The sequence below is a fragment of the Falco rusticolus genome, chromosome Z (assembly GCF_015220075.1).
Source record: "Falco rusticolus isolate bFalRus1 chromosome Z, bFalRus1.pri, whole genome shotgun sequence".
Taxonomy (NCBI): Eukaryota; Metazoa; Chordata; class Aves; order Falconiformes; family Falconidae; genus Falco; species Falco rusticolus.
The window spans coordinates 29,938,542-29,966,501 of record NC_051210.1 but is presented as its reverse complement, the minus strand read 5'-3'; the positions used below and the strand labels follow the sequence as shown (position 1 = coordinate 29,966,501).

Below are 27,960 nucleotides of genomic sequence, written 5' to 3'. Positions count from 1 at the left end.
GCAAGTAAAAGTTCAGGGAACAAGCTTTGGCTGTTTTTCTCTGCACACCCTGGGCCACAGTGCAGTAGGCTCATCTCCTTTCTTTGGGTACTGGTCTGGCACCACTACTCTCATGCAATCTGAGGCCCTCCCAGACTGACTCCTTGAAGGGAGTTAGTGGGTCTTGAACTTTGAATGGTTGCAGGGTACTCAAATCTCATCAACAGTCAAGTTCTGGAGAGCATTTTTGTTTTCTGGGGAGAATTAAGATTTTTCTACAAGAATGAGCTTTCATCAAGTATCACTTTATGACTGTCTGAAGAAATTATGTCAGTAGTTGTGTGTTGGGACAGTCTGTGAAACTGAACATTGTACGTCGCCAGAAACAGCCTTCTGTTGAGATTTGAGCAGAATAGTTGTGCTGTGGTTTGAACAATGGACCCTAATCAGGCACTTTCCTTTATGCCCTCCAGTATGACACAAAGCCCAGACACATCACCTAGAGTTGGGATGAATCAGGATGAATTCTGAAGTAGAACATATGGATTTGTGGTACAGTAATTTCTGTGCCCACCAAAAGCAAACATGCTTCTGTCTTTGAGTTTTTCATAAACAAACTAACACATTTTTTCCAATGAGGACAATTTAAAATACAAGCAGTTCACATCCCAGACTAAGAATGTGCCATGCTTAGTATAAGCCAGGACTAAGCAGGGAGGAGAAGGAGTGCGAGGAAGAGGGGGAGGGGAGACAAGACATAATCACCAGAACCAACAGCCCAGACTTGCTCTCTTCTTTATATGTAGTAGACGTTAAGTCACAGCCTGGGATTATAAGGGAAAGAAAGAAAAAACCTACAGAAAAATGAGCAGCAGGAATGCAATAGTAGAGCAGAACTGCAATACTGTGTTAGATCAAGGGGCCTGTTGGCAGGACAGAAATTTCTGCTTTAAGAAGGATTGCAAGAATTAGAGTAATATTAAGTAAGCTTGCCTCTGGCATCAAGGACTTTCAACCGTCAGCAGTTCAGGGACATACAATCAGAATCATAGAATCATTTAGGTTGGAAAAGAACTCTGAGATCATCAAGTCCAACCTTCAACCCAGGACTGCCAAATCTGTCAATAAACCATGTCCCTAAGCACCACATTTTTCAAACACTGCCAGGAACGGTGACTCCACTACCTCCCTGGGCAGCCTGTTCCAGTGCTTCACCATCCTTTCAGTGAAGAAATTTTTCCTGATATCCAATAGAAAACTCCCCTGGTGCAACTTGAGGCCATTTCCTCTTGTCCTGTCACCTGTTATCTGGGAGGAGAGACCGACCCCCACCTGCCTACAGCCTTCTGTCAGGTACTTGAAGAGAGCATTAAAGTCCCCACTGAGCCTTCTCTTCTCCTGACTAAACAGTTGCCTGTTTAGCAGCCGGTTTCTTCAGCTGCTTTTCAGAAGACTTCTGCTCTAGATCCTTCACCAGCTTCATTGCCCTTCTCAGGAAACGCTCCAGCACCTCTGCATCCCTCTTGAAATGAGGGGCCCAAAACTGAACTCAGGATTCGAGGTGCAGCCTCAACAGTGCAGATTACAGGAGGACAATCACTTCTCTAGACCTGCTGGCCACACCATTTCTGATACAAGCCAGGATGCTATTTGCCTTCTTGGCCACCTGGGCACACTGCTGGCTCATGTTCAGCCACCTGTCAACCAGTTCCCTCAGGTCATTTTCTGCCAGGCAGCTTTCCAGCCGCTCTGCCCCAGCCTGTAGCACTGCATAGGGTTGTTGTGAGCCAAGTGCAGGACCCAGCACTTCTCCTTGTTGAGCCTCATACAACTGGCCTCAGCCTATGGATCCAGCCTGTCCAGATTCCTCAGCACAGCATTCCTACCCTTCAGCAGATCAACGCTCCTGCCCAACTTGGTGTCATCTGCACAGGCTTGCATTTGGGCTACCATCTAGTGCTTCTCCATAAATGGATATAATGTCTCTTCTTTTTTAATCCTGTTATATTTTTGCATCTCCCATGCTCTTGAAAGACTTCTGACATGATGCTTGGAGCTGGATGCACATAGAGCAGTGCAAGACACCTGAAACTGTGACAAGTTAATAACGCTTGCAAAACCCTATCTTTCTCCTACTTCACTGATGATTTGCCTAATACCACCCTTACTGGGGATCTCTGTGATAATTTGTTGACATGGATGCAAGTGTCACACATTCTTCTGAGTTTCCGTGTTGCAGCATCACAATTCAGGTGCTCTTTCAATCACAGCTAGAGACTGAGCTACCGCATTAAGATAAAATTCCAGAAAGCATGGAAGAAAGAGTGAGTGTTGTGAGTGCATGTGACCATTCTTTAATCTGAAGGAGCATTTATCCACTTAAAAAGCTATTATTCAACCAAATGTAGCACAGTTAGATACTCTGCTAATTGTTCATTACATATATTTAAAGACTTATGCATACAGCTAAATCTACAATCACATGGAAGTCAGGGGTCTACCTTTATTCAGAGTCAGCAAAGAAGTTTGAGTCCTAGAGAACATGCCTGCTAACTGGCTTCTCTTGCTCAAAGACGTAGTGCTGACTTGGGACAGCATATGCTTAAAGAAACACTTTTGAGCATGATCTTTCCATTCTGTATGTTTTCAACTTCAGAGGCTTTTTAAAAATCAAGTGACTCTTCAATATTTAGTGAAATCAGTTCTTTACAATCCAGCATTTGGCGTCTGTGTCTTTTCTCCAGGCAAAACTGAAATGTGCTATGACTATTTCTACAGTGTGTGCATGTCATGACTACTGGTTAATTTACAATTGGCAAATGAAAAGGTCAGAAATGTGTCAGCTCTCTGTTATGTTTTGAGACTGCATAATTAGAGGATAAAAAAGAGATCTTGGCACTTCACGAAATACATATCAGATAAACATTAAATATATCCTATATTTTACCATGCTGGTCTTTATGATTGAGTTAAACATTATGGTCATAATGAGACTTTACTGAGCTTACTTACACTGGTGTGAAAGTACAGGTCAGAGCTGGCTTTCTAATTTTCCATTCTCTGAATGTACCAGATGTACTTATTCTAATTGCTATGCTTACCCCTTTCTGAGTTAAACACATCCATGTCCTTTACCAATGTACATTTTATAAATATTAAAGGCACTGGGGCAATATTTTATCTATTACTTTGTGTCCTCTCATCATAATACAAACTTACATTCTTAATATAAGATTGCCTTTTCAGCTGTGATTTCAAGCTAACTTAATGCTCCTAAAAAGATCAATCCATTCCAATTAACAGTAATGAAAGTCTTTCAATGATTTCTCTGAGCAGGGGATCAGGCTCGGGGCTGTTATTTCTTCTCCTCATCTCTGTTAAATTGATTAAATTTTACAAATATTACTCTGCTAATCACTTCACAGTAATTTGCATTTGCACAAGGGAGTCTGTTTTGCCTAGTCTGCCAGGTTCTAACTTATACAAGGGCTTTGCTTTTCTCGACACCACACGAATAATTTCTCAATCAGATTTCTTTTCTTCTTACAATATTGGAAATCAGTGGGATTACCATCTCAGGCTGAAAAGCCATACAGTTAAACAGATACAGGAGTTCCAGATACATGGGATTTTTTTTAGCTTTGCCACTAAACTGTCATGTCATCCTGATGACGTCACCAAAACCATTTTGCCTTCTCATTCTTTGTCTTTTCTCTGCTGTCCTGAACTCTTTATGACCAGCTATTTAGACCTTATTTTGCACCACAAAAGTCAATGGTAGTTTTGCAATGCTTTAACAAAACTCAAAGGGCATGATACTTTTGCTGTTTTGGAAGAAACTCTCCATGTTTGATTTTCTTCTCCCTCATTGAAATCGTCTTATTAAAAAAAAAAAAAAAAAGTACTACATGAGAATGAGTTCCAAACAAACGCTGAATTTATTTGTTTTACTAACATTAAGACATTCCACTTATACTGGTCTTGTCACTTGATCTCGACAATGAGTACTTGTTTGAAGAGAAGTTTCAATATTAAAGAAAAGTATTTCCTGAGATAGAGCTGTTTCATCAGGCCAGAAACATTCCATTCTTCTGTTACTAGACAAAGTCTTTCAAATGGATGTATTTTCTTCAAAGATCTTCAACATCAGTGTTTTCAGCAACATTTTCTTCTCTGACAACTCATTGATGAGATTTTCAGAACTATCCACAGCACACATTCTTCTCACTTAACAGAGATTTTGCTTCAGGTCTATAATGCTCCATTGACCGTAACAGAGATATACTTTAGGAAATAAGCATAAATTTATCTAAAATTTATCCTGCAGCTGTCTGTTCCTCTGGGAGACGGGAAGAATTTCTTCCAAGAAGGCTGCAAGCCCTTACTCCCCTCCCTCTCCTCCCTCACGCCAGGAAAGGGCAAAGAAAGCATTCAGATTTCAGCTAACTTGGTGATTGGATTCTGGCAGCATCAATGGCTTAAGGGCAGCTAAGTGAACTGGAGTCATTAGCAAGCAGAGCTGTACATCTACCCTAACATCATTCAAAGCACAAATAGTTGTTTCATTCTTGCCTTCAATTGTCTGAGAGAACACAAAGACATTTCCTACTGCAGAAAACTTATTTTTATCATCAAATGCATTTTCCCCCTTTTATTCCTTGTTTAAATAATTTATATATATATATATATGTATAAATAATTTATTATTTCAACAATGGTTCTGAGTAAAGCTGCAATTTTTGAAAGAATTGGATCTGCCTTTATTTCCATCACCAAACCTCAGGTTTGATGGCTGAAATGAACTCTGCCCACAGCATTGTTATTGTCACATGATGATTCACCTGAATTTTTCATGGGATGTTATTTCTTGCTCTTAATCTGTTGTGCAGAAAAGGAAACAGATTTTCTGTTCTTTCTGTATACAACCATCTTTATGTCCTTAACAAAAACATTCATTAGGTCCAGGGCCAAGGACTAATAATTCACAAGACTTGGAAGCTACTTTCTTGATAAGGATTCTGTTTGCAAAACCTTTTATCCATTTAGTATGTATTTGAAGCTAACAATTCAGAAATGATATTGTGCCAAGCCTAAGAATGTCCTGTTACATTATGAACCAAGCTTCTAACTGCACACAAGAATCAATTCTGTCTTCCAGCTTCAGATGGTCAAAGGTAGTCTCACTGGTATTATCTTATCTGTATTTCTTTTTCTGATGTATCCACCTAACTGGCCCAGTCTCTAGTATCCGCTGTATAAATCATCTAAGTATGGTCTTTTCATGTCTGACCTGTTATCTAGCACCACCTTTGGTTGTGAATGACTTTTTACATTTTTCATCTCATATACATTCTTTGTGTTTCCTGTACCCAGAAAAAAAAAAATTTAGATCCTAGAAAAGCTGGCTGTGCAGTTCTCTGTTGCAACATAGTGAGCCATACCAGACACCAACTTACAGCCCATCTTGTATGTGAAGCATGAGAGTATCGGTTCAGAAGTATTTGGGATCATTTGCCTCGGAGCTGACTCAGAAAGCACAGGCAACCCACCACATCACAGGAGCGATGGGGAATTCAGCATATGGTGCCAAGGAAGGGCTGACCAGAGTTTAACCTTACAGTCTTTCCAACCACTAATAAAGAACATTTCTGTTCCTCGACGGTCTAGACCACAGGCATAGCAAGTTGGTGGCATGCATCCCAGCTGTTTCCTTGCATCAGAGTGGTGTGGACATCTGTATGTACAGAGGCCCAGACAGGGGCCAAGCTGGGTGGAAATACTCTGGCTAATCAGGGACAAAGCTGTTTGGCAGAGCACTGTTTTTACATTCATTTATAAGCACTAATACTGTTTCTATTCAGATCAGAAAGGAGAGGGAGGAATTACTGACTAGCAGCCAGGAGACTGTAGCAACATGGAAGCAGCTCATGCTCCTAACTCTACATAGATGGAGTAAAGGAGACTATAGTATCATGCTCATGGTCTGAAGTACAACTATAGCGTACTTTACATCTCAGGATTGTAAGGCTGAGGTGTATCCCCAGAGCCTCTCTTGTGTTTAAGCTCTGTCAATAGCACTCCACTTTGTACCTGACAGAATCCAGCAGCTCACATCACACACAAGCCTGCTGTCCAGAAAGGTACTGAGGACTAGGAGTGATTGGCAGCTGCACAAATGACCTTGGGAACAGGTGGCAATTAACTACCACCATGTGCACACTCATTTATTTTTTTATAGGGAGAATGCCTTTAAACCTTGGCTTTTGGATTTTCCTTCTTTAACTTGCTTAAGTTAATGACTTAAGTTAAGCAAAATTTTAAGTTACGACTTAAAAAGTCAGAGGACAGAGAAAATATTGTCAACTCCACTTCATATATAGTGAATGTTTCTAACCATGTAAGAAGATCTTGGATACAATATCAGGTTCTGCCATTTTCTTATCAGTTGACATTTAGTGATACTGTTTCAAGAAAGAAAAAACACCTACAGGCTGTGTGAAAAGCAGTCATGGAGCAGAAAGGCTGATATCTTGCATCAGATAAACCATAAACAACCATCTGATGCACACATACACAAACAAAACAAGTTTAACTGTCCACACAAAGAGCATTGCAAACCTTCCTCCTTTACAGTAGGTGCAGTATCTATGGCAAAACAACTCTACTGATTGGTTCAGAACAAAGAATCAGAGCACACCAGCTCTTACAGAAGCAAAAGAAAGGGAAAATCAATCTTTAGTTGAAAAGATGAAAAAAGTTGTGATTAACATAATATCATATTCCTGTATTAATCTGTACATTTGCATTTAAACAAGTTAAATACTGTAGGACATTTCTTTGCAGTTTAAAAGTTCTAAATAAAATCATCAGTTACTTTAATTTGTAGCTAATATTTTCAGAGCTTTTTTCAGTGGAAAAAAAAATCCATGCATGTATTATCTTATTGAAGCTTATAATCAGCCACATACTGTGACTTTGAATTAATTTCATTTCTTTTTTTTTTTTTTTTATGCTCTGGCAGTAGGAGGCAGAGGGTGATGTGGAATTTGAATTCAGTAAGGGACATAGACTGCAAAGAATCTTGCACATGTCTTTGCTATGCTCTGTGATGGTCTTCACAGTGAGACTGGTTCTTAAATGCACAAGTGGTAGGAAGCATCACAAATGTAAGTTCTGCTGTCATCATTAAAATAGCAATCTATAGCAGAAACATTAACAACGCTTTTCTGCCACAGGGTATTTTCTCTTAGCTATGATATCATTATCCTAAAATGTTCTGCCTCTGATCTAAAGGCATCTGGCTGATTAAAGGAGCTGGACAAGGACCCAGAGTATTACAAAATGAATTTTTCAAGTAGGATGGGGGAAACCACCCACCAATCTGTGATTCAGGCCCTGTCATATGCCTAGCCTACACCACACCCCTCTCTGCATCTGCTTTTCCATTCAGTTTGGCACATCTGTCTAGCAGCGCCCTTAGGACAGGGATAACCCTGACACCAAGTGCATGCTGTCCTTCCCACGTGGGACTGTAGAGGCAAAACAAACGATCTTACAGCCCTGACTCAGACAATGGCTGGAAACAGAAGCCAGGCTGCTTCTTGAGACTGAGATCATCTTTTCTAGGCTCAATGGAGGTGAATTTATCTCTATTCTTATGTATTACTTCACCTTTCACTCTAAAGCACCACTGTAATTTCTGTTTTAGAAAGCACGAGGCTGCTTACTGGGGTGGTACTTACTGTATTTTGTAGATTATAAAGCCACTGCAACTCTTGAGTTTTCCCAAGCACTAACCATAACTACAAAGGAAGTCCTTGCCTTTGAGTTCCACCTTTGTAAATCAGGAAGCATCAGAAGTTTTAGCTGCTGTGATCAGGACTGTATTGCATGTAAGACTGGAGGATTTTACAGGAGGGAAGCTGCATTTAAGAGCATGATCACTGGAAAGTTCATAGACTACCTGCCTTAATCAGACGAGTGAAGGCAGTGTTATGTTTTATTAATCAAAATTGTGATAAATCAATCCAATGAAGCCTTTTGTTAGCTCTGCACCAACTTATAAATTAGTCTATTTCTACTGAAATCCTATTGTGCAGCTTCCATTTTGGTTTTTCATTCATATTGTGAAGTTGTTCAGTGTGCCTTTGAGTACAGTAAAGACAGAGAGACCTGGTATCTCTTAGCAAGACCCAGGTGCTTTAATAACTATTAGTCCACTTAGCCAACACTTCAGAGCTTTCAGGTTTGATTTTAATTAGAGCAGCTCTGACATTTTCAGTACTTTTTAAGCAACAGCCTTATTTCATAATCATGATGCTCTGATTACAAAAGACTGCGGGAGCAGGAACTGTGCAATGCTTTTGCAAAACAGCTGCACTAGGGAAGAGCCGTAGTTTTGTCCTGTGGGATTCTTACCAAACTCCTTAGCTGTGCTTACCTGGTACTGACGCTTTGAACTTTTTATTTCAGGCTTCTGTCAGAATCATGTACAAACTTACGTGTGCACAACAGTGCAGGGATTACTGTATTGTTTCTGTGTCATCACTGAGCAAATGTCAAGGAATTCTAAAAAAGCAAAGTTATATTTTGTGTTAAAATTTTGCAGTGTATATGTCTGAGATATGGGAATGGATTTCATGTTCAGTGATATCAAGACAGACAAAACACCTTTTGTGGTCTCACTGCACCTGAATTACCCCCACCCTTTCAGTAAATCAATAGTTAGTTCCTCAACTCCATTTCACATCAGACTTGGAAGGAATAGATGAATTTTTACATTTAGCTTTTGAACTAAAAACTCAAATATATTTCTAAACTTTTTTTCAAGCCACTAGAGGGGAACAGTCTATGTCAGTCAAATAAATCACTTCACTGAAACTAAAGTATACTTTTTTCATTTCTGGGCACCCTTACTAAAAGCAGACAACAAATCACAGACAATCTTTCATAGAGCTACTGTGGTCATGTCAGTGCTCTTATTCATGCTGCTCTGTGGTTAAGACACTTCCCAAGACAAATATTGTAGAAATAGGCAGGGAAGAGCTTTGAACTACCTTCTCCAGGATTTCAAATATTGTCTCTGCCTGCCTCAATAACATACATGAACAGCACAGGAAAAACACAAGACGTGTCCAAATCACTGAGACTGGAAACAAAGATGTCTCATAACTGTCCATGTAGTGAGACTTCTTAAAAAATATGTCACTGAGCCTATAACCTTTCACCAAAGAAGTTTTAATAGGAGTATAGTTTCATAATTTTGTTAAGCAGATTTAAATTATTTTAATGCCTTCAAATTCTGTGTTCCTGTCAGATATTTGCTCTTGTTACCTGTCATATAGTACCTCTAACATTCATGTGTTCATGTGGATCATTAAATTGAAAAGAAGAGAAAAAAATTTAAGCAGGTCAGTTCTCAGTTCTGACAGAGTGTGGGAGTGCTGAATCTAAGGCAAAGCACCCTGCCTTCTCTCCTTTGCCTCATGCCTCTGTAAGTGCTCTCAATATTCAAAAATCCCAGGTTTGCTCTTAAGAAATAGCTGTATTTTTCAAGGAGAAGCTGCCTTTTGGAAACTTAGGGGAAGGAGAAGAACACAGTCTTGTGTGTTTGGTTTAAGATGTGATTTTGCATTTGTGAGACGAGCAGAGATAAAAAGCAGTACTGGGAACATAAATTGACCATTTTATGTGAACAGCCAGAAGGTGGAAGAGAAAAATCAATGCAGATGTTGGGGTGTTGAGTTCTCCCATAATCTGTGATTGCTTTTGCCAACCAAATTCACTCAGAGATTCTTGCCAAAAATGCTGGTGAACAGCCCTGTGATTCCAGTCTCTGGAAGGGCCTGGAGGGTGCAGAGTGCCTTTACACAGGCTCTGATGTGACATGTCAGAGTGAGAGGCAGATTATGACTAACACAGTGACAGGCCTTTCTCCTTGACACTCACTGGGCCTGTCAAACAAGGCTGACTGCTAAATCTCTGAGAAAATGGAAGCTTACAAGGGACCACACACACCTGTCAAGGGAAAGAGCCTCCAGAGCAGTTCTGAGCCAGTTAGATTCCTGCTGCTTCCCTCACAGTGTCAGATGCCCTTCAGAAGCAGGGGTATCCCTATTTCTGGGAATAGCTTGGCGGTTTCTCATTTGAGATTCTCCCACTACCTGCCAAAAGTGAAGCCCTGAAGTATCCCCTACCTCCCTCCACCTCCAAATCCACACCTAAAGCATGTGGCAGCACAGAATCAGCTTAAACCACTTGCCAAACACGCAGTCTGAATGACAGAAGAATGGCCATTTATCCAAAAGTAGACCAGTGTTTTTCCACTTGTTCCTGTTTGCAGATCTTCCTTCCCTAGCAAATCTCTTGGAGGAGGATTCTTTCACCATGCATTAAAATTTAGCAACAGCACATTACTTTCCTTTGCACGAACCTGTCAGAGATAGAACATATACCCTCACCCTACCCCTACATCAAAAAAGATTGGTTTTGCGATGGGCTGACCATTTTTCAAATGCCTGTAAAGAGATAAGTCCACAGTCCTCTCACTGTCCAAATCAGACTTCCTCAGCAAGAACACAACACAGAGCCTCCCTTGCAGGTTTCAGCTTGATCTGTGGTCCTCATCTCCTCCTCTGAAGTCTGCCTCCCTTCTCAAGACATGGGAGACAGGCAAATGAAGTCAGAAAGCACACATCAAGGCTGAGACTGTTTCAAGAGCACATGCAGGTTATTGCCTCTTTTATTGAAGGAGACAGCATAGTTAGGACTGAGAGTTGGCTCTCTAAATTAGGAAAGACAGATTTGCAAAGGCTGGAAGACCAGCTGGTGCATGGATAGAAGACATTGGTGTTGTACTTCCTGACTGATAAAGCACTGTCAGACTTTCAGAAGTTAACTACAGTAAGCCTGCTTCTGGTAAACAGCATCAGCCTGACAGGGCCCTCTGTGAAGTCAGGAAGCTGTTCTCTCAGATTTCCAGAAGGCTCTGCATCATGTTCGAGGCTTCATGGGGATCTAAGTATGCCTCAAACACATCTCTCTCTGTTTTTGTTTTAAATCTTCTCATCCATCTCTCCTATCAGAGCTGGCCAGGAGCAAAACCACTGAGGTATGGATGGAGAATTTCCCAGAAGCCTTGCTCTCCTAAAACTCCCAGCCTCAACTCCAGATCAAAACTCAACTAAATTCAAGCCAAGTGGAGTTGCTGTTCTTCACCTTACTGAAGACACTTCCTTCCTTCCTAAACAAAGCTAACACCCACTGCAAATTACAGTACATGGAAATCCATGATTACTACATCAGAGCACAGGAAATGTGAACACAGCAAGCAAGAATTTTCTAGCCAGATATGCAGCTGGACGAAGCACACAGACATGATGAAGTTGAATCTCTGCTGCGCTGCAACACTGTCTTGCCACTTTTGCCTTTGCTGGCCAGGATTATAATTTAAATTGGTAGGTTCTGCCTACAGCATCTTCACAAGCAATCTTCACGACCACAAGCCACTGATTAGACAGGAAAGAAATACTTTCAGCACCACCCACTAGTCAATAACCAGGGATTCATCAGAAACACCAGAATGTGACAAAACATTCTAGAGACTTTCAGGGAGGTACAGTGGGATATCTCTATGCCCCAAACTCCATGGCAGTAGCTGGAAGAAACTTCCAGGAAGGAAATCAAGCATACAAGTTCCAAATAAAAACCACCCACAAACCCCATTTTTCTTTCTGCATTTGTGTGAAAAGTTCTGTTCAATGGACAATTTGTCAGCTGGTTTTCCCACACCAGGCCTTTGCTTGGGCTGTCTTTCTGGTTTGATCTCTGATTGATGAATCCTTCCTCTAATTTAGCATCAATCTGTTTAATAAAGAGACAGAATCTGAATCCCTATTACAGAGCAAGACAGAAATAATCCAGCAGCTGTAAAATGGCTAGTAAGATTGTATAGATATGGTGCCAGTTTAAAAAGTCCCTATAATAACCCTAAATTTCTGAAAGGTTGCTTGGAGCTCTGGCTGGGATGAAGAGCATAAAAGCACTGTACCTGCTCTACTTGGTCTTGTGAAGACCATGCCAACAGTTCCAGGAGATGCGGGGTAATTTGAATATGGTGGCTTGAAGCTGACAGGCTGCATTCTTCCTCTCTTCTTCCTGAGGAAAAGCAATTCTTCCATGAAGTCTCTCTCTCAGCAGGTAATGAATAATGTGACTCTGTGCTTCCCAGCAGGTGTAGGCATGCTTGCATGCTGTTTTAGCAAAGCAGAAGGCCTACAGCACTAAAGATTGTGCTGAAAGGAAAAGGAGGGAATCCTGAAAAACCTCAGCCAATGGAAATGATGAAAGGGCAAGATATCCTATTTCTCCCCCAGCAGCAGCCAATCTGTCTTCCTCAAACTCTGACATGGTCAAAGGAAGGCCACAGACCTTCTCCTGCATCAGCAAGAGGGCTGCCCTGGCCTGGAGCCCAGGCAAGGGGACCTTGCACTGGAGTCTGGTGAAGATTAATTCAGCTCTGCTTGTGAGTGCCTCAAAGCTGGCCAGTGAGGAAGGGGAGAGAAAGAGAAATCCTGAGGGCTGTCTCAGACCCTCAGGAAAGCCATACGAATTGACACTCATCAGAAGCGGGGATGCAAACCCTCTCTTCTTTTCCCAGCTTAACCATAAGCAACAAGCATCCATAGGGAGCAAGGACACACATCAGGCAAGCAAGGCAGGCATGCCTCAAACTTTGGCATCCTGTCCCATGCATGAACTCATATCTGGCCTGGTTTCAGCCCTTCTTCTTTCAAGCATGTGGGGGAACTAATTGTCCCTGACAGTCTTAAATCCCAGGCTGATGAAACCAAGAGCAATGTCAGAACAGATGCAGACCTTCATGATGAGGCCAGCATACACTCATGTCTTGCTCCAAGGAAGCAGCAGAATTTCAAAGGCTGAGCCTCCATTAGCTGAGCCATGAAGGCATCAGGCTGCATTCTCAAGCAGGTGTAACTCCGCTGGTCTCATTAATTCCTGGTGAATTACCTGATTGTTCAAGACTCAGATAACAAACTGCCAATATAAGAGACATAATGTGGCTGATGCTTGATTTTAAACAGTAATGGGAGCTCTTTGGCTGCAGCAGAAAGGGAAAAGACCTTTAAATCCTCTTCACTGACCTTCACAGTCCTTGAATTAGATTGACATAAAAAAGAACCAACAACTGTACAAGCTCTCCCTTACTTTCACAGCTGATTTGTAAGCTGTGAAAAAAAAATAAGTTACATGAAAAAAATGGTGTAGCTGTGCTTGTTACAGGCAACAGTACTCGTTAAATTACTTTCATGCCATTATCTGCATTTTGAGGCTGATGTAAGCAGCATGACCCATGATAGAACTGTCTACCTTTAAAGGTCAGATGAATCAAAAGACTTAGAGAGGTTGTCTTGGAAAAAACTCGGAGGTACTCCAGCCACTCAGCCAAATTTTATATCATCCTGACTAAGGGGTTTTTACCAATGAGGAAAGAGTATTTTATTCCTTAGAGCAGCAAGGCAACAACTATGCTGTTCTGCCTCTCAATGCAAAGGGATGCATTTATGCCTTTGGTTTGGATTTAGCCAAGAAATTATTACATGTGGTCTTGGCTCTACTGGCTAAAGAAATTTGAATTGGAAGGGTTTGGGCATGGCAACCATTTCTATAGACCAGTAGCAATGAGGATGCAGGTCATACAGGCTCTGGGATGGTGTTCATTTCTAAGTCCTTACCGTCTGTTATGGACTGCTGCCTGTGAAGGTGTCCAGGCTTTCAGGAGGAGATGAAATCCCATTTGCACAAGGGTTAGACTATGCCTACGCCTCTGGCTCAGGAAACTGATTCCCTACTCAGCCACTGCATAGTTTTAGGCAAGTTGCTCAATTTCTTCACCCATGAATCACAAACAGTAATGCTAAGTAAAAAGTATTATTATTAATAAAATTATTAATCACATTGTATACTTAATATATAATATATTATAAAATATATAATATACAGTATATGTTATATAATTACTATGACATATACAATAAAATAAAATAATAATAAAAAATCGGATTTTCAAGATCTTTTGGGAAAAAGACCTTCCTCTGTGCAGCTTGGTCTTGCTGGATGATGTGAAAAAGAAGTATCATTTGGTGACACTTAGAATCACAAAGAAGCATCAGAAAGGCAGAAACTGAGCTAACTGGTATTTCAGAGGTGAATGCATACTGTTACCTTTGTGTTTGTTATAGCAATCTACTGCAGAGACCTGCCATTGTCTTCTGCGTACAGGTTCTCAGGTTGCTATTTCCAATTGCACTGACTTGAGTAGTTTCTATTCTGGATAGTCAGCATGAATGACTCCAGCCAAAACTCAGGTAGACAGTGGGCTGTGCCTGCTCTGCTGGGGAAGTAGGCTAAGACAAGTCTGCAGCCTTTGCAAAAAGAGAACTCTGGATCCAGCATGCATGTAGGTAGCTCTCCACCTTCTTCATGTAGTAATTTGCTGTCACATATGACTGTGAATGCTACTACCCAACTTAATAACCTCTTTATGTAGGTGTTAACCATTGCTAGTCCACTGAAGAAGGGCAGGTTCCTCACTGACTTCCTCAAGCTGTGGGCTAAACATTGTGGGGACTGAATGCAGACTGTTACTGAAACTGGAATAAAGTAAGGCTTTATCCATGACGCAGACATTCTCTTTGCATTCATCTTCTCCTTTACACAAAGGAAAAAAATCTTTCTGATTAAAGAAAATGTATTCAAACTTTCTTTATATACATTTCTATGTGTCTACACACACAAAAACTTGGTAATATACAATGGCTGTGTATATTGTTTCCATATAGTAAGACTGTTCTGTAGAAATAAAGCAATTCCTCATAGATCACACATTCTTGCTCTGCAATGTAGTCAGTCTATCCTTGCTCTGAAAAAACGGAAAGCTCCTAAACCAGCAGTTCAACCAGGAAAAAAAAAGGCACAAGGGAAAAAGAAAGAGAGGATGTATTGTGTTATCAGACAATAAATTACAAGTAGTTACTGCCTTCCCACCTTCCATATCCTCTGCATGGTAATGTAAGTAAATACCTGACAGGTTAGGGAGTGCTGTACTGAAGAGTTCCTTATTATGAATACAGAATAATTTGTCAATTAAAATTGTTGGATACTAGTTTCCAAACAGATCTTCTGGTAATGGGGCACCTTGATATGAGGGCCAGAAGTGTGGATTGGACTGTGAGGTGGTATAACAGCACCTACAGCAGAGTAGTAGTGTCTGGCTGTTCAAAGATGCTCAGTTGCAATGGTACTGGAAGAGAACTTGCAAAAGGCCAATTTTTGGGGTAATTGTTTCTTGCCTTTCCAAGTAGGTAAGCCAAATAGGTCGCACCCAAGAAGGCATGACACACCATTCAGATATCCTTCCTAGCTAAATTCCAGCACTGATCACTGTACATCATCTGCTTGGGTTTATTTTGCACCCAGTCCTGAGTGGATGAATCTACTTAGCCCTGAGCCAGCAATTATAATAGGTTTTGCCAGCCAGCTCAGTGAGACAAAAGTTAAGTGAGGATTTCAGCTGAATTACTTTACAAGATACCCTAATCAGTGCATAACAGTAAAAAAAGGCTGCATTTCAAGAGACATTTCAGTAACTCCAGAAGCATTGCCCAGTGGGATCTCGTTAGCAAGTATCCAAAGTGACATCTACTGGTGTAGATCTGGATTAGCGTAAAACGTAGAAACGAAGTTAGAAAAAGGCAGAGCTGCACAAAAAAGCGGACTAATGAGCCCCAAAAGGTATGAGTGGGGAATCAGCAGCTGGAAACTGATCCTGCTGAGTTCTGCTAAATAATCAAACCTCTAACTACTATGATTGAGGACGAAAAAGATACCACTTTGCTTCCAAGCTCCAATGGTTTGCTCCCTTTTCTGAATTTTAGAAACGGCATAAAGCTACAGTGCAGGAAGGAATCCATACAGCTTTTCCCATCAGATAAGTTCTATTAGTCTAATGTCAAGAGATAAGACCTGGTACAAACACTTTCATTCAGACCACCTAGAGAATTCTATATACATAGGTGGCTGCAACAACGAAGACCCAGACGTGTTGTGTATCCTGGCACTTCCAAGGGAATATAAAGATGAAACTACAGGGGTTGGGTAGGAACACATGCCCTAAAATCACTTTGAAGGTGACTATGTTTAGTAATGGCCTTGGAGGTCCTTAACAGGTACATCAATCCCTGTTCTGTGCTAAAAAGCACACCTGGGAAGGCACAATTCTCTCTCAACTTTCAAGAGAGACTGCTGAACTTAGGCATACCCAGATAACTTTGTTAACCTTTGGCTTTCCAGCTGTGCTTCTTCTCACTGAAGCAGACCAGTTTGTTAGCCTTCTTACAAAAGACAGCTGCTGCATCACAGACAAGGGTTTGGGTTTTTTTTGAGATACAAAACAGAAAATCAAATCTGGCTAGAATTTCCAGAAGTGAGAAGTGAACTAAATCATATTGAAAAGTTCTGTGGTCTGGGAACAAGTTTGATGCTAAAGATCTGTACTCTAAGCTATGAAGAAAACTGATTCAGAAACTCAAGAGTATGGCTCAGAGGCAACACAGGTCAGTCAGGACTTCTTTGCAACAATCACTGGGGGACAAGTTCTGGCAGAAGGTCAGAACTCTAGTCCAGATCAAATCACTTTATCCCCTTGAATGCCTCCAAATACCAATATGACAAAGATCTGCAGTGTTATGGTGCTCTTAAATCACCCTGCAAATGTTCTTTCCTTCTTCTGAATTGTCCTGGTTTCAGCTGGGATAGAGTTAATTTTTTTATTAGCAGCTGGTAAGGTCTTGTGTTTTGGATTTAGTATATTAATGTTGATAATAAACTGATGTTTTAGTTGTTACTGAGTCATGCTTACTCTACATCAAGGGCTTTTCAAATTTCCTATGCTCTGCCAGCAAGCAGGTGTACAAGAAGCTGGGAAGGAGCACAGCCAGGACAGCTGACCCAAACTAGCCAAAGAGATATTCCATACCACAGAACATCAGGCTGGGAGAAGAAGGAAGGGGGTGACATTTGGAGTGATGGCACTTGTCTTCCCAAGTAACCATTATGTGTGATGAAGTCATGCTTTTGTGGAGATGGCTAAACACCTGAATTCCTTGTTTTGCTTTGTTTGTGTGAACAGCTTTTGCTTTACCCATTAAACTGTCTTTACCTCAACCCACAAGTTTACTTACTCTTCTGATTCTCTCCCCCATCCCACTTCAGGGGGCAGGGGTGATCATGGGGAGGTGTGTGTGAGCAAGTGGCTGCATGGTGCTTAGTGGCCAGCTGGGGTTAAACCACAACTTGACTTTGTTTGGGCTTACTCCACCTTCCACTGTCCTCAACAGCCTGTGAATGGAACGTGTCCAGAACACAGTAAGCACCACAGGACATTGCCCTTGCAGCCTTCTTCACCCAGATCAGCGTATGATTTAATTGCTGCAATGAGTGCAATTCTTCTTGGTTGTCGCTGTTATTGGGGTTATGACTGTTCCCACCCAGCCCAGTGCCCACTTCTTGGAAAGCACAATATAATCCCTGTCTTGCAAAGCATCACTCTGGGAGTGTCATAGCCAGGCCTATTGCTTTCTCATAGCCAGAGGGCCAGTTGTAAACACTCTTTGGTCTATAGCACAAAGAGTACCTGTACTGAACTAAACTAAGCAAGGAATTTTTTTCTTTGTTTGTCTTTTTTATTGTGAATTATCAAAAGCTACAGTGGAAGCAGGAGAAGAGTCAAGTTAATGATACTTTTCCATCTGTGCAATACATACACAATTCTGAAAATCATTTTAAGACCCACACACTGAACAGTAGCCACAGCTTCATTAGATCACAAGTGCTGGATAAGAATTCACATCGCTGGTTTAATATCAGTGATTTTAAAGGGAAGAGATGAGACAGAATGTTTCTGTTTATGGAGATACAAATTTTATCATTTGAATTACAGAAGATGATTCATTGCAGAGGACAATCTTCTTTGTTTGAGATCCTTCACCTTCTGACATGCAAAGAATACAATTTCTGCACTTTTTTCTGTTGTGGATAGTCTCCAATGAAAAATGTGCTATATTTCTTCCTCTGAAGAAAGACTGCACTTTCACACAGCAAAATTTCATTCCTTTGTACAGGAATTTTTAAAGCCCTTGGCAATATCTGCATCTGAAGTCAGACAAGAATGAAACAACCCATAGATGTACTAATACTAAAGAGTTTAGCTAACAATGTAAAGCTGTTTCATAGCAACAAAGTTTTATCAAAGTTAAGTTTGCACTCCTGAGCTTGGAGTTTAGTTTTAATGGTCTGATATTGCTGGAGAACAGAGTGAATCCACATTCTGGTATTTTTCCTGTCCCAAGATGGGATTTTCGCAGCTATGTACCAGTTACATATGGAAATAAATAAATGAAATAGTAGAAGTAAATAATTGTATGATGTTGCATGTTGATTATCTCATGTGAGAATCTAGTACTGCAGCTACAAATCCTGATTGCCTTTTTGTCTGAGTGATCTAATGCCAAAAGTGAGTTCAGCAATCAGATTTAAAATAAAAACAAAGAATAAAACCCCAGCACTATGAGGACACATTCCCAACTGGAGAGAACAAAAGCTCTAACTTAGGACTTCTCACATTGCTGGTAATCCAAATGTTCTCACTTTTCTAGAATTCCAAAACCACCAACCTTATACCATGGACGACCTGAAGATCACATCTTAAATATCTACAAAGTACTGAATAGATTTCATGACTCTCCTGGGAGATGGACAATTCCAAATACTGCAAAGACTCTTACTGCCTAACCACTGAGAGTGTTTGATGGCCCAGTAGAGAAAATGGGAAGAATTAATGGCACACATCCAGAGACAGAAGGACTTACACTTAAACAGAACAAGGGCTGCACATTCTCCTGCTGTGTGATATGGTGCTTGCAGGAACAAACATCAAACCCCAGACTCCACCATTTTCCTATCACCAGCAAAGGGACAGGGAAGCCCTGAGCTTTTCTTACTACGTGCCATAGAGGCTCACTCATGCCACAAGATGTTAACATTCTACTATCACCAAGGCTTTAATCACGTAACTCTTCTGCTTTTGTACTTTGCAAACAAAAAAAACCTCAACAAAATTCTTTGTTCTACACCCAGATAAATTTCCAAAGAAACCGTGTTTGGGATGAACTTAACAACTATATTCGTGAAAGCATAATAATAACAACAACACTGAATTAAATGCTTAAATGAGGAAATTTGTTATATTGCTGTCAGAATTTGGATACTGCTTAGTATATGAGCTTGAGAATACGCACTGTTCTCTTCACGGCAGAGATGAAATACTGAACTTCTGCTTACTAAGAAAAGCTGACCCTCAGCTTGTGCACCAGGAGAGCTGACGTTCCTAGAAGCATAATTGTATGACCATGCAATTAAGCACTATGCCACAATCTTTGCACAGCACCCAACAGGGTCAATTACAATGGTAGAGACAAATCTAATTCTTCCAGCATTTGAATTTTCCATTTGCCACCTTTCCATACTTCTCATGCAGCTGCAGGCTACAGGCATCGTCCCACTGGCAGCCAAGACAGGTAGTGTTAATTACAGAGCATGTACTAGGGCTCTCTGAGGCCTGGGTTCTACCACAGTGGTGGAAATAATTAATCATGTAAATAAGTAATTATGGATTATTACATGAAGAAAGTAATTAGCTTTCACTGCTGAGATGTGCAAGTATATAACACAGAAAAAGATCATCTCTCTATAGAAGGCAGTATTTCACCCAAAAGCATTGGAAATAAGATGGCTGCTCCAGCACAGCAGGTTGATAGAACTCGGTATTAGCAAGATAACGGGGATATTAGCTCTCCAGTCCCACCACCAGGGTGCTGGACACAGACCCTGACCTACCAGGCATAGGAGCACTGAAGACCTCTCACAGCCTTGCCTGCGCTGGTCAGGTGAGGCACCTCTGTCCAGACACAGCTGTGGTAAGGCCCAGAAGATCTGTGAGGCAGTAGTGTTGAGATCAAGCCCAGATGAGATCAGAAAGCAAGCTCTATACATGCACCTTGGGGCAGCAGGAAGCTGGAGCATTCCCAGTTTATGTCCTTTACACTCTTGCAATCCATTTTCAGTATCAGATGCTGGACATTAAGTAGGAGCTAGAAGACAACTGCCTGGTGGTCCAGTTATTTCAAAATGTCATGTCCAAACATCATCCTTAAAAATTCATTTCCATATGAAAATGCTGCGTAAGTTTTATAAAAATACTTGATTGTTGCATAATTCATTTTGTCCTTTCCCTAAATCATTTCTCTGCCCAGCTGCCATGCTGGGCTCAGGGCACATGCATCTCGATTTAACAGATTGAATTTAAAAGCTGAAGTTAGCACATGCTGGAACATATCTGTGGTATCTGTCCCTTCCAAGCTCTGCCGTAGCTCCCACATTTTCTGAAGCCCTAAACAAGAGAGTGCATTTATCACACTCATTGCAAAGCCATGGCAAAAAGATCAAAACAAACATGATGAGCCTGTCCTTTCTGTGGGCCTCACCAAAGAGCCATATTAACTAACTGATGAAACCGTCATTCCCTGGCTTGTTTCCCTGACATCCTGCAGCTGCACTAAGGTAGTATCTTTGCAACTGTGGATTCATGACCTATGCACACACTTTCAAACTTGTATTCTGCATAAATAACCTGTTCCTACTCACTCAAGTCACGTGCTCATTTCTCACTTTTTTATGTGAGAAATAAGCAAATATCATCATGGAGATCTCTAATACCTAAAACTTCTTGGATTTCATTTTTACCTGCCAGCAATAACTTGTGTATGTACGAGATAGAACCCCTGTTTCAGTTTTCTTTTCTACATTTCTGCTTTTACTGGAGTTGGTGAAGAAATGAAGGTAACTTCTAAATAAACAAGAAATGGATGAAATAATCCAGCCCTTTTTTCTAGTGTTTCAATATTTTTTTCCCACATTTCCAGCCACCAAATTCACAATACTTGAAGACAAAGTCTTGTATATTATCAAATCCACCTCCTTGTCAGGACAAAATAATCTCTCTCTTTCACAGAACTCTCAAACATAAAAAAAAAACACCACACACCCCAAACCCACATCCCAAAACCAACTCCTTTCTACAGCTTTATCCATTTTTTCTGATTTTGTAGAAAACAGCTTTATCTTTCAAACACATACTACCTGGGATTATTCCCAGGAGAAAGAAAACCACAGGAAATTGAGCTCCTGTGTTTTCACAAGCTGGGTGCACTCTCCAAAGCAGGACTTCCTGTTGCTAATCTGAAAGATAACCCAGCACATCACTAGAAAAGCTGCAATCCAGAATTTCAATGGAGGTCAAGTAACATTCCTCCAAGTGTTCCTGTTTACTCTCTCTGCAGAGCCAGCCCTTTGCTATATCATCCAGGAGTCAACGCATTTCCAAGAGACTTAAGCAGCCAGTACCCAGCCTGACTCAGCAAAATCTAGGTAGCTGACAATATCCCAGGGAAATCCTCGTTGGCTGGTTGTTTCATTGAAACTCAGGCTGTATACATCCTACTCATGAATGCATGAATTCTAGTCTAGATCACCTTGGATTTGCAACAGAGGGCATCTTGGATTTTTCAGACACTTTCACAGCAGTTTGCCCAACAGCAAGAAAAATGCAGCAACCCCGTCTGCCTCTGGGAACATTTCAATGGTCTAGCAGAAAGATGGTGACAGATGAAAACGGGGCATTAGGCCCATCTGCCTTCAAGTCAGAAATTCATCATCTCTCCCGCACCCCCAATGTCTAATACAGACCTATGTCATTGCTTTGAAACAGTTCCACCTGTAAATATACATTAAACATATACCGCACACATTGATATGCTTATATTAATATATTACACTGTCTAGATATGTATTCATTAAATACATTATAAAACAACAAATATTGACCAGGTAGGGGTTCTTCATCTGTCTCTCTCTCTGCTAACTAACACCCTCTTTTAAATTATCATATGAATGCCTTTCTCTGGCAGTGTCACAGGCTGACAATTCCCTGTAAGTACGGTCTTTTCTTAGAAGCATACTCCCAAATTTCTTTATTTGCAGAACAATTCTTGATACTCTTTACAAGATGCACTATCCCACTGGAACAATTCATCCTTATCTGTGCTTCCCTCCTGAACCATAAGGATTAGGTCAGAAGTCTGACTCAGTGCAAACATAGTTTTGTTTATGGACAGTTGCTCTGAGCTCTGTGATAAGATCTTGAAGCTTTCTCCCTGACATATTCTTAGGGCACTGTAACGTGCTCAGAGGTAGGCACTGCAGAGGAAAGATCTCTCAAGACTTCCTCATTCTGTCTACAGGTATTTTCTATTGTTCTTTGGTATGTGATGTAAGTCAGCATACAGGCCTTCATTATCAGAAACCCCTTCTCCAACCATTACCCACATTTCTTTCAAAGTTATCTGAGTGCCAGGACCTCTTCCTATAAAATTAAGTTATTCTAAACAGACAGTTTTGACCCAGTCTTGAGGGTGAAGCAGTAAAACTACCTTCTCCCTCCACACATCAATCCCTAAAAGCTAAAGTATAGTAACAATAGCTTCAACTATCTTAAATTAAGCTCATTTCTCTACTAGACGTTTGTTTTGTATGTTTCTTTTCAATCTCATTCTGAACTCTCACAATTATTCCTTTCTTCCTTGTGCAAAATTACAAGATTACAAGAATCAACTTAAGTAGAAGAGAGTGCTTCTCAATGGTTAAGTCCCTCGGGTAAACGAAACGTGGTTTCTTTCAGATTAACGGCCTGTGAGTAGTAGAAGCCTAAATATGAAAAGTAGAGTAGATTTGTCCCATGTCACCTGTTAACACAAAGAAAGCTTTGGAAGCAATACAGAAGATACTTGGACTGTATCTCTCAGAAACACTGAATTATGCCTTTCTCACAAACCACAAATGCAAGCTTAGAAAGCACCTGCATGGGGACAGAGATGTCACTAACATTTAAAGTAGTGCAAGTAATTAACAGATGATGAGAAAACCAGGCATTTTTGTCCCCTTATCTTCACTCTCTTTTTCATCTTTGCAGAGGACTTATCTGTGTGGGAGGTATGTTTAAACAGGAACAGAGCTCGAGGGACAGTGCACAAGATTAGAAAGTTCAGTGTGGCAAAGTAATTGCCTGGCTCTATCCAGGTGCTCAGGGAACTGGTCACAAACCAGCTGAAAACTGCAGTTCTCCATGAGCATTATGAGTTACCTGGTCTGTGCTGAAAGCCAGATCCTTACCTTGTCTCGAATCCCTTGTCTCATAACTTCTCTTTCAGCCTCCATCTTGGCATATTTGGCTTTCCTTTCTTCTTCTTCTTGCCTGAGAGCTTCCTGTCGTTCCTCTTCTTTCTTGGCAGCATCTGGATCTTTCTCCTCATCCCCACCCAGCATCTTCCCCATGTCTTTGGTAGCCCCTAGAGAAAGCACATGAGAAAGTCAGCCCTGTAAGAATGTGGGAAAACCACCACAATGCCAGCGTCCTCCTTCCACACTCAGGACCTTATTTCACTTCTGCATCTGCAAAGGTTTCTCCTTCCACTGAGAAGGAAGCACACTCCACACAGAGGAAGGAGGTGGACAAAGTATCTTGCCTGACCAGGTGGGTTACCCGGCAATGGTGGGAGAAGCACAGAAGTAAGAGGAAGAGACCATCTCCGTACACTTGCATGATGGCAAAACAATTAGTTTGCAGTCCTGAGGGGGGCAAGCTGCCATCCACACAATGTTTTCACTCCATCAGCTCAGTAAAGTGAACTGAAGCTTGATTTTGAAGGGTCTTTAATGTTACAGGTAGATGATGCATCCAGAGAGAAATGACACCAGGGCTAGGAAAGGAATTTGAAATTTTGATTGCAGGGATGAGTAATCACAGGCTTAATTGTTGCCAGAAATTACACATCCCATGACAGGTAGGAGCACACAGCATTAGCAAACATTTGGAGTTGCTGATGATTTGTAGGCTTCTACCACGGATCAGAAAGAAGCAGCATCTCTGCATGTCTCTTGTCTACCCTTGGACACCACTGCCTCTAATGCCTAGTATCTAGGAGGGACCCTGGCTTGGCTTTGCCCTCTTTATACCGCTGCATGAATAGTGGTCCCAAATTTTCAGCCTATGTGTGACTCCTGAGCCAGCTCTTTGTTATTGTGAAAAACCCTTGCACAACCACGCAAATGGGGAGGCTTCTTATGCCCCTTTGTCCCCACAGGGCCGCATAAAGCCATTTACCCTGTATTTCAGAGGAACCTTTATTGGCAAATGGCTGGCAATCATCCAGCTGGGGAGGAAAGCAGGTGCCAGGGAAAGGGGTAGGGCATCTACTCTGGTGCATCATCACCATGGCACTGCAGGGCTGCAGCAGGATCAAGCATGGTTACATGGATGAAGTGAAGACATGTATCCTTTGGGAGTTGTGTCGGACTTTGTCTACATCATTTATGAAAGAAAGTACCTTCACTGTGGCAGAACACCGTAGGTTGCTGGTTACTGTCACAGAATGATACAACCATGGATTCATTTAGGTTGGAAAAGACCTTTAAGTTTATCAAGTCCAACGTTTAACCCAGGAATGGGTTGACCCAGTCTGAACCCAGGTCTTTAGTTCCTGGGTCAGGACAGCTTCAGACTGGCTCCTTGCTGAGGAGTTAATCCGAGATAGCCTTGTTGTAACACACATTCACATGCACATACGTGTATACACATTTAACAACTCTTGCCTTGCATAAAGCTAAGTCATCTGGTCTTTTCAAAGGCTAGGCTGGAAGGACACACTGTCAAAGTTCTTCCAAATAACTGTTGGCATTATTAGAGGCTAAGTGAAGGGAAAAGGTTTTCAGAACCCCCTTATCCCTCTCTTCTAAATTAGCTCTTCAGTGCGGCAACAGTGCAGAGGACTGTGTTTGCTCTGGCTTTCCACATCAGTACTTGGGATGGCAATGGTGGAACCTTGATTGTTACAGGAAGAAACAACTGCAACCTGTCAGAATAACTCCTCCTGAATTGCCCCAGAGATGACAGTTATCAGACTAACTACTGCCTCTAACAACTACCATGGAATTTGTTGAGAGGTGAGCAGATCCTGTGGCTTTTCCCCTCCACATTTCTTTTCCAGGTCACATGTTCTTCCAGAGTCCTAAATTGAAAGCAGTTCTGAATCCATCTCCCATGAAGAAGTATGGGGAAAACAATCATTTTAAGCCTGCCAAGATCTGGCTATTATAGGTGGGGTTTTTTTGCCGGCTGGGAAATAATAACAGTAAACATGACTGTCTCCATTCAGCTAGCTAACCACAAGCCTTTCGACACTTGCATCCTGTTGGGAAACCTGCGGATAAGAAAAGGACATAGGGACCCCCCAAAAAAAACCAGCTGGAATACTCATGGTCCCCAGCTACTGTCAGTCTTCCTCTACTGTCATTTTGCATCCTTCCTCTGCAGGGTCAGAGTAATACAGAGTGTCTTGCACTTTGAGGGCAAATTTACTCAGAGCATCTGGTGATTTCTTTCCTGGGATGCAAGGAAGGCTAATGGAAGGCTAACTGAAATTGTAAGCAATCTAGAATTTCATAGCAAGTGGAAAGGGAATGCAGACAAGTTGAGTACCACATCCCTATTGCAGGAACCTCCCTAAGCAGCCTTATTGCAGAACCTATTTGGGTTCAATATATCAAGTTAATCTCTTTGTAGCTTCTCTCCACTTAGAGCCATCCAGACAGTGTAATACACTAGCTACTTATGAAGCAGAATTCAGCAGCAGAAAGAGATTATTTCTTCCCCTGTAAGCACTACTTCTAGGCTATCACTGAGTTACAATATCAGCTCAGCTCATCATGTAAGGATTGAAATTGTGTAGACTTTCTTTTATCTCTTAGACAAGACCAAGATTTTGAGTGCTTCAGGCAGTTGATTTTGCAGCTATTCAGCACACAGGACACCTACAAGCACAAGAACACAGTTTCAGGAATCTCACAGACTCTCTTAACTCACCACTGATTTCAAAGTTGCTTTCTAAATGTGCAGAAAGCTGCACTGTGGTATCACTGTTAACTGACTGGAAGCAAAAGTTTACACTACATTTTAACTTTGATCTCTTGTGTTACTTCTGGTATAGAAAAGCTTTTTTTTTCTGTCTCATTTGTTCTTCATCCTAAATTTTAGGCTTTGTTTTTAATGTTCCCTGGATAACAGTTTCTGGTTTTAACAGTTCAGCAGTGGAGGCCCCAGAGAATTCATTTGCATGCAACTGAGATGCTGCAGTTACAGGCACAAGCAGAAGGGAAGAGCAGAAGTTCTGTCCTTAAGCCTAATTTTGAAGCTTCCAAGGAAGCAGAGGGGAAGGACACACTTACTGAATCTGTTCATATGATATGCCTGGGTCTTTTTGTCTTCTTTCACACCCCAATCATAACACCTACCTTGACATGAAGAGAAGGCAGACAACGCCAAAGTAATCACTGATCAGTAACGAGCTTCAATCAACATTAATTCCAACATCTCTAGACAAAGCCACAGGAAGAACACAGAAGTGGCTAAAGCTCTAGGACAACATGTGCAAGTTTTCACCTTTCCGGCTATAATAAACAGCCCTGTCCCTGAAGGATAAAAAACTTTGGTAAGGGAAAACATCTCAGACATGGTTTGTTTAGAAGGCAAGTGCCACAGCAGGCATTTCAAACTAGTATTCATTCCCTTCATCCATATGGGCTGAAGAATGAGGCAATATAGGTGTTAAGACAAGTAACTATGAGTGCACTTAAGACACATTTCCATGGGAGGCTTGTTGGTTTAAGCTGTCAACAGCCGTCTGAAAAACAGTATTTTAGATGTTTGGGAACGTGTGGGACACATTCCCTAGTGAAACAGCTGGAAAGCAGGTCAGCTGTCCAGAAAGCAGTTTTGCAGTAAAGGCCTTGGGATCCTGGTGGAAAAGCTGACCATAAGAAGGCAATGCATCCTTGCAGCAAAGAAGGTCAACAGCCTCCTGGGCTGTATTAGGAGGAGTGTTGCCAGCAGAACGAGGGATCCCTCACTTCTACTTAGCCTTGATGACACCAAATTTCAGAGTGATGTGTCCAGTTCTGGGCTCCCAGACACAAGAGAGATATGAATCTACTGGAGTGAGCCACTTAAGGGCCATGAAGACAATTAGGAGACTTCAGGATCTTTTATATGAGGAGAAGGTGAGAGCTGGGACTGCTTAACCCAGAAAAGAGAAGGTTCAGGACGTCTCAGAAGTGTGTGTAGATATCTGATAAAAGGGAATGAATGAGAGGGAGTCAGACTCTTCTTTCTGGTGCCCAGTGACAGGAGAAGAGATAATGTGTATGGGGAATCCCATTTAATACAAGAAAAAAAAAAAAAAAGTGTTGCAGACAGAGGCTGTGGAGTCTGTCTGTGGAGATACTCAAAACTTCATAGACCCTGAGCAGCCTGCTGTAGGATGCTCTGTTTGAGAAGGGGATTGGACTAGATAGCCCCTGTGCATCCCTGCCAACCTCAGATATTTTGTGACTCTGTGAGACCTCACAAATAAGTGGTTTAAATGGCAACAGAAAGTGACTGAAGTGAGTTTGGCAAGGAAGAGGGTGAAAAGCACATACCAAAACACATCCTACATCTGAACTGAAGGAAAGTAAATTCTTAAACTGCCTGACCTCTGTCACAGGAGCACCACTTCCTATGACCTAAGTCTTCAATAGCTGACTGACATCAATCCAGCTTTCACACAGAAAACAAAACTCACAGAATTAGCTTGCAGGAGCAATGCTCAATTTGTTACTTGTTGAAAAAAAATCTGCTTAATATTAACATGCAAAGTTATTTGCCACAAAAGCTACACAGAAAAGGATTAGGAT

At 41.4% G+C, this 27,960-nt stretch overlaps 1 protein-coding gene across 1 annotated transcript in view; it reads right to left on the bottom strand.

Annotated features, from left to right (window-relative positions):
- The window catches only part of CPLX1 (complexin 1), a 115,855-nt gene that overhangs the window by 20,748 nt on the left and 67,147 nt on the right, over positions 1 to 27,960 (bottom strand). The window contains exon 3 of the mRNA XM_037374377.1: positions 23,344 to 23,519. Coding sequence (XP_037230274.1) covers positions 23,344 to 23,519 — 176 coding nt within the window. The remainder of the gene's footprint in view (positions 1 to 23,343; positions 23,520 to 27,960) is intronic.